Genomic DNA, 12,756 nt, shown 5'->3' on the forward strand with positions numbered 1-12,756 from the left:
TTTCATGGAGTCTTCTCTTTATGGTAGACTTGGATATCGATACGCCGACCCCCTGGAGAGTGTTGTTCACTTGGTTGGCTGTTGTGAAGGGGTTTCTCTTCACCATGGAAATGATTCTGTGATCATCCACCACTGTTGTCTTCTGTGGACCCCCAGGTCTTTTTGCGTTGCTGAGTTCACCAGTGCTTGCTTTCTTTCTCAGGATGTACCAAACTGTAGATTTTGCCACTCATAATATTGTAGCAATTTCTCGGATGATGGCTTCTTTCACCTGCATGGAGAGCTCCTTTGACCGCATGTTGTCTGTTCACAGCAAAATCTTCCACATGCAAGCACCACACCTCAAATCAACTCCAGGCCTTTTATCTGCTTAACTGATAAGACATAACGACGGACTTGAACACACCTGCCATGAAATAGCCTTTGAGTCAATTGTCCAATTACTTTTAAGCCCCTGAAATGAAGGGATTGTGTTAAAAAATACTTTAGTTGCCTCACATTTTTATGTAATCGTTTTGTTCACCCACTGAATTAAAGCTGAAAGTCTGCACTTCAACTGCATCTGAGTTGTTTCATTTAAAATTCATTGTGGTAATGTACAGAACCAAAATTAGAAAAAAGTTGTCTCTGTCCAAATATTTATGGACTTAACTGTAATTGTTCTGAGGGGATTTGTAATATATTTCAATTTATGTTAAAAATATACTGTACGAAAGGCAATGTCTACATTTGGAATAGCACACTCAATATTCTCTTCTAAAATGATTTTATAAAGTTCTGCATGACTGAATCTTGTTTTTACATTTTCTGTTGCACTGAACTTATGGCGCACATTTAAATGAAACTGCTGAAGTTCAGCTGAGAAATTACTGTTGAAGTCCTCTGGGTAAGCATCAGTTTTGGGTAAGCAAATTCCATAATATCAATTAGCACAGATTTTGTTTCAGGTTTTTAAAAATTTTTTACATCTCATATTTAAGGATGTTTTAGGACTCAAAGTGACTACAAAGTGGCTTAAATGGCTACAAATATTAATTTTATCTGCCATTATTCTAAGGACTACAAATTATCCAATCTCCTGCCAAAACCTGTAGAAACTGACTTTAACCCCAAAGTTGATTTAAAAGTTTATTTTGTGCGGCACTGCTTTTCGATAAAGATCTGATCGCGTTTTTTTATCATTACTTGAAGAGAAAAAATGGTATCCAAAATTTTACAAATTTTTATGTTTGGGGTCGATTTTAAAGGTTTTTTTTTTAAATGTACGGTTTTCATTTTGACATCAAAATTGTAGATTTACCATTCTGATTATTTATTTATGGCTTTTGTGTCAATTTAGCAAATCTATTTACACATATTCTTAGTACAAGATTTGAAGAATATTTGGTGAAAATTTTGTTAATAAATCTTTGTTAGTAAAAAAGTTATAAACAATTTTATCCAATAGTAATCAGCTGTACGATTTTCACTTTTATATAATGTAAATGAATTTAAAAATATCCAAGAATAGAATTCAATAGACTTACCAGAATATTTTTTCCTCAAACTGGGACGATTTTTTGTTTTTGCTTCAAACAGAAAATAACGCTTTCTATGCATTAGAAATTTATTTTAAGTTAAATAACAGATAATTCTCGAAACACAACAATTACATGATAATAATTTTTAATCGGCTATTAACTATTATTTAAAAATATAAAACCATATTGTTTTGAATTGAATTATTTTCACACTATTTTGACATAACACGGTGTTTAAGGGAATCACCATGAAACGGGAATTCCCCAGCGTAGATGGCACCAGTATGCAGAATGCACTTTGTAAGGTGCCATCTACGAACAGTGACGGCATAGGGAGGTACAGGCAGGCATTATTCATCTTTCATTAAATTTTGAAAATGGTTATAAATTTAATTAATTTAATAATTTATGTGATGAATTCAGCCATGAAAAATTTTTGTGGTGCCCCCTTTACCCTTGATGCCCTAAGCATGTGCTTACTTTGCTTATATCAGTGGTTCTCAACTTGTGGGGCGGGCCCCCCTAGGGGGGCACGAAGATGTGAGAAAAAGAAAACAAGAATCAAAAATATGAAAAAAAAAACATCTGTTGAAACCAAAACAAATTAACCTAAACTACATTCTGATACTAGAACAATAAATATAGAGTTAGATAAATGTTGATAAAAGTTAAGTAGGTATAATAAAATATACATCTACATTTCAAAAAAATGTTAGCGGGGGCGCGATTAAAACTGTTATGAAAACTCGGGTCGCAAATACGTAAAGGGTGAGAAACACTAGCTTATATGGTTAATCCAGCACTGGTCCAAATAGCCACCAGCAACAGCGAACACTCAGTAAGATCTTCTTGAAGTTGTAGATAGCACAGTGGTTAGTGCTGCTGGCTTATTGCTCCAGTGTCCCGCATTCAAACCCAAACCCGGACACCTTCTGGTGTTGTTTGCATTTTATTCCCATGGTTACTAAAGGATTTTCTCCTGGTCCTCAGTTTTCCCTTCCACATCCCACAGATGGGTGTGTTAAGTTTACCGATATCTATGACTTGACCTCGTGTGAGTGCGTCCTACGATAGTCTGGTGTCCCTTTTCAGAGTTAGTTCTGAGCTTACAAGCTCCAGTCCTGCAACTCTAAACTGGAATAGGAAGGTTCAATAATGGGGAGTTGCATTTTTTTTAATTTCATTTTATGTTCAAATTTGACAGGTCCTAAAAAGCCTGAAGATGCACAGCTACAGTTGACATGAACGAACGCTTTAGGTTTGGGCTAATTGAAAGGTGTGTCGCAGACCACACTTCACAATGACATTTAAAAACCCACCCAGAAACATCACTGGGAATTCATGGATAGAGCAAACAGACGGACACATCCCTGTCATTTGAGCTGATTTTTTTTTTAGTGCAGCAGTTCCTCGCCTTTTCATTTTTCCTAATGTGACTTTTGGTACGTGAGAAGTCAGCATGACTGGGCCGGGCAGAGAGATCATTTTCACTTCAGTGTAATCTTGTATTCTTGTCATTCACATGAAGCATAAGCTGCATTTTATTCCTGTTAAATGCCATTTTTATACAGAAACAGTTACATTATGGTATGACATGGGGGGCGGGTGATTGAAGCTCATTTTGGCTTTTTACAGGTTGCTTGCCTATTCTCCCTCACTCACTAAAGGCATTAGAACAGTCTGGACGAGAACAGGCCATTCAGCCCAACAAAGCTCGCCAGTCCCATCCACTTATTTCTTCCAAAATAACACCAAGTCGAGTTTTGAAGGTTCCTAAAGTCCTCCTGTCTACCACACTACAATCATAAAAATAAAAGTGCCAAAGCGGTTCTTCAGAGCGATGGCAAAGGGGAACCTTTTTTGGTTCCCAAAAGACATATCCAGAGTAAGGTTCCAGAAAGAAAAATTTGTAGCAGGCTCACTACAACGAATAACCATGAATAGATGGTAACAGATTTTTGAAATACAAGTGGGTTCTTGATTTTAAAAGGACTTGTGCCATAGAACCACACAAGCCAAGTCCATGTTTTCTTAATTTGTTAGCGTCCTGCTAGGTAGACTACCATGCATTAAATATTTTATTTTATTATGTTTTCTACATATTAGGAAGTTTTCCAAAATATAAAGAACCATCATCATATGCAAAGAAGTCATCCCACAACGAAATGGTGATCTGTCAAGCAATAGTTCTATAAGGAACCACACAACCCACTAAACAACCATAAAATGCCAGTATTTTTAACAGTGTGCTTGGTCACTTATGCCATGCGTTTTTGGTTTTCTGTGTAAAGAAAAACTTCCTAATATTTGTGCAAAATGTACCTTTACAAGTTTCCAACTGTGCCCCTGTGTTCTTGATGAACTCAATTTAAAGTCACCGTCTCGATCCACTGGACTAATTCCCTTCATAATTTTAAACACTTCAGTCAGGTCTCCTCTTCATCTTCTTCTTCTTAAACTGTAAGGCTCAGTTCTTTTAATCTTTCCTCATAACTCATCCCCTGTAGCCCTGAATCAGCCTAGTCGCTCTTCTCTGTTAGCTACACTAATATATACTTCATATTAGAAACATTAAAACACTGTAGACGAGAACAGGCCATTCAGCCCAACAAAGCTCGCTGGTCCTATCCACTTATTTCTTCCAAAAAAACATCAAGTCGAGTTTTGAAAGTCCCTAACGTCTTACTGTCTACCACACTACTTGGTCTCTTATTCCAAGTGTCTATTGTTCTTTGTGTAAAGAAAAACTTCCTAATGTTGGTATGAAATTTTCCCTTAAGAAGTTTCCAGCTGTGTCCTTGTATTCTTGATGAGCTCATTTTAAAGTCACCGTCTCGATCCACTGGACTAATTCCCTTCATCATTTTAAACACTTCAGTCAGGTCTCCTTTTCATCTTCTAAAGGCTCAGCTCTTTTAATCTTTCCTCATAACTCATCCCCTGTAACCCTGAATCAGCCTAGTTGCTCTTCTCTGGACCTTTTCTTGTGCTGCTGTGTCCTTTTTGTAGCCTGCAGACCAAAACTGCACACAGGACTCCAGATGAGGCCTCACCAGTGTGTTATAAAGCTTCAGCAGAACATCCATGGACGTATACTGCACACATCAAGGCGCTATATAACCTGACATTCTGTTAGCCTTCTTAATGGCCTCTGAACACTGTCTGGTAGTTGATAATGTCGTGTCCACTACAACTCCTTAATCCTTCTCATAAGATGTCATTTCAAGTTTCAGCCCTCCCATTGTGTATTCAAACCTCACATTTTTCCTTCCTATGTGTTATACTTTACATTTACTAACATTAAATTTTATCTGCCACAACTCTGTCCAAGCCTGTATGCTGTTCAAGTCCTTCTGTGATGATTCAGTGGATCTGAGATTATATGCCAATCCACCTATCTTGGTGGCAGAGTGGTAGCGCTACTGCCTTGCAGTAAAGAGTACATGGGTTTGTGTCCCGGGTCCTGCCTGTGTTGTAGTACTTTGAATAGCGAGAACAACACTATAAAAATGTAATGAATTATTATTTGCAAACTCAATAAGCTTGTTACTTATATTCCTATCTAAATCATTTATACTGTACATATTAAAAATAGCAGCAGGCCCATACTGCCCCCTGCTGGACACCACTCTTAACATCAGCCACTTCTGATGAGGTTCCTCACATCATCACCTTTTGCTTCCTGTGTCTGAGCCAATTCTGCACCCACCTACAAACATCACTCTGACCTCCCCCTTCTTTTAGTCTGATGCCCAACTACTGTATAAATCTCCGACTTAAACTTACAATATCTTCATACATTTGTGATATCATCTATGTCCATATATTCAATCTCTTTTCGCTATTCTGTTATTTCACCGAGTAATAATTACCATTTGTTTGCGCTAATGTGATCTTTACTATCATTTTTTTGAGACTTTCGAATTTTAGTACTTTCATAACATCTAACCTGCTCTGCATGTGTATCAAGCCAGGGTTTTTGAACCTCTTAACGATGTTCGACTTTGTCTTCTACTCTTTGCCTTTTCTTCTTCTACTGTTTGTCTTTTATTTCCACCCACGCCTGGACCTGTTAGGTTTTCAGTTCATCTCTTGGCACAAAGTCTCATTTCACAGAACCTGAAATTATCTCTCTGAAAATGTCTTGTCTCGTCTCTCTCTGAAAAAGTCTCGTCTCGTCCTAAGATTTTTTTATATAATAGAGAGATTATATTGTAATTGTATTGTATTGTAATTAAAGTCTCTAGATTGTGAAGTTTGAGGCGTTTAGATGGAGTACAAAGACTAAACAACTGGCAACTGCTGATGTTCCTCTATGTACATGTAAAAATCATGCAGCACTTAGACAACTACCACTAATTTCTTGCTTATTCTTGTGTGTAACCATAAATCCAGAATTGTAAACCTAAACTTACTGATGACTGAGTGTTCAATTTGTCAGTGCTGCTGATCTCCTGTATTCTGTGGCTTTATTTAAGTTGTTATATCTCTAGTGACTACACAGTAATGGATTTGACAGGTTTGGAAACTGCTAGATATACTTGAGTGGGGTAAGCTAAAAAAATGGCACAGTTTTGTACACTTAAGCAACACATAATAGACATCATTTGATGTTCACTTTCGTTTTTTGCATGTGCATCACCTGAATGCCTCTGTCCTCCACCTCCAGTGCTCACAAGTGCTTAAAGATGGGTAAGATAATGTTTATGGGGGGGTTAGCTTAGGCTGGGTTCCATTTTCTAGACCCTCTGATACAAGCCTGTATGTTCAGCACCTCTGCTGGATGCTAAAACCGGAGAGAAGTGCTTTGGTTGTAACCACAGCTTCTCCTGTCTGTTCTTCTCTTCCACAGCTGCTGGATCAGTTCAGCTACAAATCTGGTGTACATCATTCACGGACCTATCCACGCGGCACTGGTGGTGAGTAGCCCGGCAGCAGGATATGCCAGTATCTACTTATGATTTTGCTGACGACCTTAGGACAGCTGCAACCTATTGCATTTTATGTTTTCAGAATGCTTTGCATGAGCTTAGACAAAGATTTGGTTCTTAAAATGGAAAAATGTGTTATTCATTTTGCAAGGAAACCATTACTCCCTGAACTTATAGTAAGTGCTGGCACACAACAAAAGGAAACAATGGAAGGTCTGTTTCTCATTCATTTATTTGGGTGTTTAAGTATACCATAGCAAAAACATTAATACAGGAATGAGACCGTCGGTATGATTATGGACATCCGAGGAGGCAAATGGAAGGATGTGTTATCAAGTGATAAGTAATGCAATACTAGACGTGAAGAGTAGAGACTTGGTGTAGCGCATGATTCATTTGAGTGAATGCAGCCTGCTCTTGACCATCTTAAATGCCTCTGGTTTTATGGGATGGACACCCTCTGTCACTTCTGCTGACTGTTTTGGTGCAGCAGTTCCTCACCTATTCATTTTTCCTAAAGGGCAGGGCAGAGAGACCATTTTCACTTCAGTATATTGTCATCTTCTTGTCATTCACATACTACTCATCTTGTACACTATTGTGTATAAGCTGCATTTTATTCCTTTTAAATGGCATTTTTATATAGAAACAATTGCATTATGATATAAGCGGATTAATTGAAGCTCATTTTGGCTTTTAACGGGTTGCTTGCCTATTCTACCTCACACACTTAAGACATTAGAACAATCTGGACAAGAGCAGGCCATTCAGCCCAATAAAGCTCACCATCCATCCATCCATCCATTTTCTAACCCGCTGAATCCAAATACAGGGTCACGGGGGTCTGCTGGAGCCAATCCCAGCCAACACAGGGCACAAGGCAGGAACCAATCCTGGGCAGGGTGCCAACCCACCGCAGGACACACACAAACACACCCACACACCTAGCACACACTAGGGCCAATTTAGAATCGCCAATCCACCTAACCTGCATGTCTTTGGATTGTGGGAGGAAACCGGAGCGCCCGGAGGAAACCCACACAGACACGGGAGAACATGCAAACTCCACGCAGGGAGGACCCGGGAAGCGAACCCGGGTCTCCTAACTGCGAGGCAGCAGCGCTACCACTGCACCACCGTGCCGCCCTAAAGCTCACCAGACCTATCCATTTAATTCCTCCAAAATAACATCAAATCAGGTTTGGAAGGTCCCTAAAGTCCTCCTGTCTACCACATTACACTCTTAAAAATTAAAGAGTGATGCCATAGCAGAACCATTTTTTGTTCCCAAAAGACCCATCCAAATAAAATGTATTTATGGATACTGCCAACCGAGGCGGCAAGTGGAAGGATGTGTCATCAAATGATGTTTAAAAAATGGAGAGTAAGATGTGATACTAGAAGTGAAGAGTAGAGACTTGGTATAGTGCAGAGTAAAAGTCCATGATAAATTTGAGTGAATCAATTCTTATGGGCTATGCCTCAAGAAAGCACAAACAGTAGCTTTCCATTCAGCTTTGATTTTACTTGTTACCTCTCCTATTCTGCTCTGGTCCTTTTCATTTTAAGGCACTGTGCCCATCCTATCTATCTCTCAGTTTGAACAAGCCTCCTGACCCATCGGCAGCAATTCCTTTTGAGGCCACTTTAAATCATTCCTGTTGTGAACTGGAAAGCCAGACGTGGCAAAAAGGGTGCAAGACCTCCTTAATGATCCACCAAGATCATTTCTGGCCTGTGAGGAAATGGCCATACCCAAGGCTGCCATCCACCAACTACAATCTGCAGGCATTGGCCTACCCAGGCTCAAAATGGGAAGCTAGCTTTAAATTTTTAAAAGGCTTTAAATGTTCAAAAACATATATTAAAAAGGTGGTATAAGGGAAAGGATAACTGTAAACGTATGGCTTGTTGAGACAACCCAAAGCAAACTTTTTTTCTACATTGAAAATCATGTTCTAACCCACTCATTCCTGAAAAGAGTCATGGGGGGGTTGCAGGAGCCTATGCCAGATAAAATAGGGTACAAAGCAGGAACACATGCTGGTCAGGGCACCAGGCCATCACAGGGCAAACACACATACACATACACACACCCCAGCCACACACTATGGCCAGTTTAGCATCACCCATCAACATAACCTGAAGTTCTTTGAGCTGTGGGAGGAAACTGGAGCACCAGGAGGAAACCCACGCAGACACAGGAAGAACATACAATTGCCACACAGGGGAAGACCCGGAACGTGTACCCTCACTGTGAGGCAGCAACGCTATCAATGGGTTCCCATGAACACCCTAATGTGAAACTTGGACATACGGTATTTATAAAAGAACAAAAACAGAAAAAAAGGGAAAAGAGGAAGAAAACAAGCTCAACAAAAAGGAAACCCCAGACTAACAAGCCCCAATATGAAATCCAAAAGCAAAATCCAATAATAGAAGTGAAAAATCCAGAACCGGAAAATATCAACAGAAAATAAAACTCACAGAACTCCAAGAAGCAGTGAATGATCCACAGCTGAACCTTCTCACTGACCTCAATATAAAGGCCAAGGGAGTAACATTACGGTGGTCCCGACTCCTGGGTCTCTGCCTATGAAACACAAGGTATGGATTATCATTTAAAGATATAGTATGCAAAACATAACGGAAATGATATGAAGAAATGATAAAAAATAATTCAATTAAACATAAAATACACATAATCCCTGGCTGAAACAGAATTCCAGAGAGAGAGTTGAAGTCTGTCTCGAAAGCACAAAAGCAGAGGGTCACAGCATTTTGCAAGTACACCATCCATCCCATCCAAGTTCAGTCTTATTGGTCTGAATGTTGTTACATCATTCCATCCATCCATTGTCCAACCTGCTATATCCTAACTACAGGGTCACGGGGGGTCTGCTGGAGCCAATCCCAGCCAACACAGGGCACAAGGCAGGAAACAAACCCCGGGCAGGGTGCCAGCCCAAACGCAGGGCACACACACACCAGGGACAATTTAGGATCACCAATGCACCTAACTTGCATGTCTTTGGACTGTGGGAGGAAACCCACGCAGACACGGGGAGAACATGCAAACTCCACACAGGGAGGACCTGGGAAGCAAACCCAGCCCTCCTTACAGCGAGGCAGCAGCGCTACCCACTGCACCACCGTGCTGCCCTTGTTACATCATTTTTAACTTTATTTCATAGCTTTACCTTTTTCATTTACAGTAAAGGTTAATTTAGTGACTTCAGTTCTAGTGTTATATCCATGTGTTAGGGGAAGGCATACAAACTTTTTGCCCAAAATAAAACATGTTCTCAAAACATGTTAACCAAGTGATGTGAGCATTTGATGACATTGCTCAAAGGTTCAATCTTGTCCTGGTTACATTTTACATCAGTTATATACTGTATGTGAATAACAAATTTTTTTTTAATAAAATTATGGCACGCATAATGAATTGTGCTTGGAATTCTATGTTATTATGGTCAACCCAGAGTCAGACTAGGCGTGATATTTAATGATCCGTTTTACAGTGTAACACATAAATAACACTGAACAGTATTCTGCTGCCATCTAGTGGATGAAACAACATTATGCTGCATTATCACTCCATGGGTTAGTGCCTTGCTTTATCTAAACATGGGATACAAATAATAATATATAATAATCAAATAATAAAGCAATAATCTCAATCTCTTGAGTGTGTACATTTAAATGTCATTTGTCACTGTGCTGTGTAAGTGTTATATTGTATCACATTATGACTTGAGCATCTGGGCTTGTCAATGCGCATATATATATATATATATATATATATATATCTAAGCATCATCATCACTATTGCCCATGTTTTCTCTATACTCGTTACCAGGAACACAGCCATCAATGCCTGACTTCTCACAGCACGGCTAACTTAGTCACCTTATTTCATCATTATGTGGATTATGAATTAGTTATGATTTTGTTTTAGTCATTTACTCATAAACGCGGCTGATACATGTCAGTGTGTTAGTCTCCTTATGGATCATTATAGTAATGTGCTATAGCAAGATGTTAATTTTGGGAGACATAGTGGCATCTAGCGTCTGCAACAATTTATTTCTTGTATAACCCAAATCACTCAAGGAAAGCCTCAATGGACTTTAATGGGCTCTGTTATTTGACAGCCTGCCTGTCTTTGTGCTCAAGTTATAATGTTAAAACCTTCTGTACTTATACAGTGGTGTGAAAAACTATTTGCCCCCTTCCTGATTTCTTATTCTTTTGCATGTTTGTCACACAAAATGTTTCTGATCATCAAACACATTTAACCATTAGTCAAATATAACATAAGTAAACACAAAATGCAGTTTTTAAAATGGTTTTTATTATTTAGGGAGAAAAAAATCCAAACCTACATGGCCCTGTGTGAAAAAGTAATTGCCCCCTTGTTAAAAATAACCTAACTGTGGTGTATCACACCTGAGTTCAATTTCCGTAGCCACCCCCAGGCCTGATTACTGCCACACCTGTTTCAATCAAGAAATCACTTCAATAGGAGCTGCCTGACACAGAGAAGTAGACCAAAAGCACCTCAAAAGCTAGACATCATGCCAAGATCCAAAGAAATTCAGGAACAAATGAGAACAGAAGTAATTGAGATCTATCAGTCTGGTAAAGGTTATAAAGCCATTTCTAAAGCTTTGGGACTCCAGCGAACCACAGTGAGAGCCATTATCCACAAATGGCAAAAACATGGAACAGTGGTGAACCTTCCCAGGAGTGGCCGGCCAACCAAAATTACCCCAAGAGCGCAGAGACGACTCAGTCACAAGAGAGGTCACAAAAGACCCCAGGACAACGTCTAAAGAACTGCAGGCCTGCAGGTTTTTCACACCACTGTAGTTAAGAAAACACTTGTGTAATAGAGTATAGGTAAACTGAAAATGTTTTTGATAGACGACCTTGCTGTTCCTCAAGCTTATATCATTCATCCTGCTAGATCCTTTCAAGCTCCATTAGATTAGTTGGGGGAGCATCTGTAAATATCCTCCTATATAGTGCCTTTTCTATCTATCTTTCTATCTGTCTGTCTTTCGTATAGTGCCCTTCTTATCTATCTATCTATCTATCTATCTATCTATCTATCTATCTATCTATCTATCTATCTATCTATCTATCATAGAGTGCCTTTCATATCTATCTATCTATCTTTTATATAGTGCCTATCTATCTATTATATAGTGCCTTTCATATCTATCTAACTATCTATCTATCTATCTGTTATATTATATCTTTCATATCTATCTATCACTAGCTGCCCCCCACGGCTCCGCCCACGCAGTAGTGAAACAGGACAAATTTTAAAAATAATTAAAAAAAAATATATATCACTTTGGCCAAGCAGAAAGTTGGTACTCTCTAACGTCAAATGTTGGCACTGTATCTGATCGTATTCAGCTCTGTGTACCCCGGGTGGGAAGAAGAGCACTTGACCATGATATCTCTTACAGTCAGCAGCTACCGCCTAAAACACACATAGCTCTGATCTCTCTCAAAAATGTCAAACATTACTCCTTAACAATCTCTAGATGTTAATGTCCGCTGAGCAAACCGGTATCGCTAGCTAAGCGGAAGCAAGGGACACTCCAACATGTGGCGAGATGTAGAGCGACTCGAATGGAGGCTGGCGTGTGAGTAAGGAGGCCCCCGTCCACTTCCCCATCCCCTCGGCCTGCAGTCTCTCTCTTGGATTCATGCAAATAAATCGGTACAGCAAGCAAATTATGATACTCAATAAGTGAAGTCGAAAAATCAACCAGAATGTTCAAGCAAATTATAGAAAAAAATACAACCTAAATCCGTTAAGTAATTCTCTTGTGAAAAGCAGACAGACAGACAGATGTTGGATTTTACATATATACTAGCTGTGTAAGCCCGTGCTGTAAAAAGCCCGGGGTCCTAGAAACTATTGAAATTATCAGAAAAAAAATTGAAATGTAGAGATGTCAGGTAAATGAAAGGAATGACTTTGGTCATGTAGGTTTGGATTTTTTTTCTCCCTAAATAATAAAAACCATCTTTTAAAAACTGCATTTTGTGTTTACTTGTGTTATATTTGACTAATGGTTAAATGTGTTTGATGATCAGAAACATTTTGTGTGACAAACATGCAAAAGAATAAGAAATCAGGAAGGGGGCAAATAGTTTTTCACACCACTGTAGATGGCCAATCTGTCATGACCACCTCAGAAATACAACACAACAGTACAAATGACTTTGTTCTTTCTTGGCGCTCCTCACCAAGTGCAGGCACAGAGTGACAAATCTCAAGG

General features: G+C 39.2%; 1 protein-coding gene across 1 annotated transcript in view; it reads left to right on the top strand.

Moving 5' to 3' along the window:
• The window catches only part of LOC120524949 (calcitonin gene-related peptide type 1 receptor-like), a 115,790-nt gene that overhangs the window by 88,671 nt on the left and 14,363 nt on the right, over nucleotides 1-12,756 (top strand). Inside the window, exon 10 of the mRNA XM_039746845.1 lies at nucleotides 6,373-6,439. Coding sequence (XP_039602779.1) covers nucleotides 6,373-6,439 — 67 coding nt within the window. The remainder of the gene's footprint in view (nucleotides 1-6,372; nucleotides 6,440-12,756) is intronic.

Source organism: Polypterus senegalus, chromosome 3 (genome assembly GCF_016835505.1).
Source record: "Polypterus senegalus isolate Bchr_013 chromosome 3, ASM1683550v1, whole genome shotgun sequence".
Taxonomy (NCBI): domain Eukaryota; kingdom Metazoa; phylum Chordata; class Cladistia; order Polypteriformes; family Polypteridae; genus Polypterus; species Polypterus senegalus.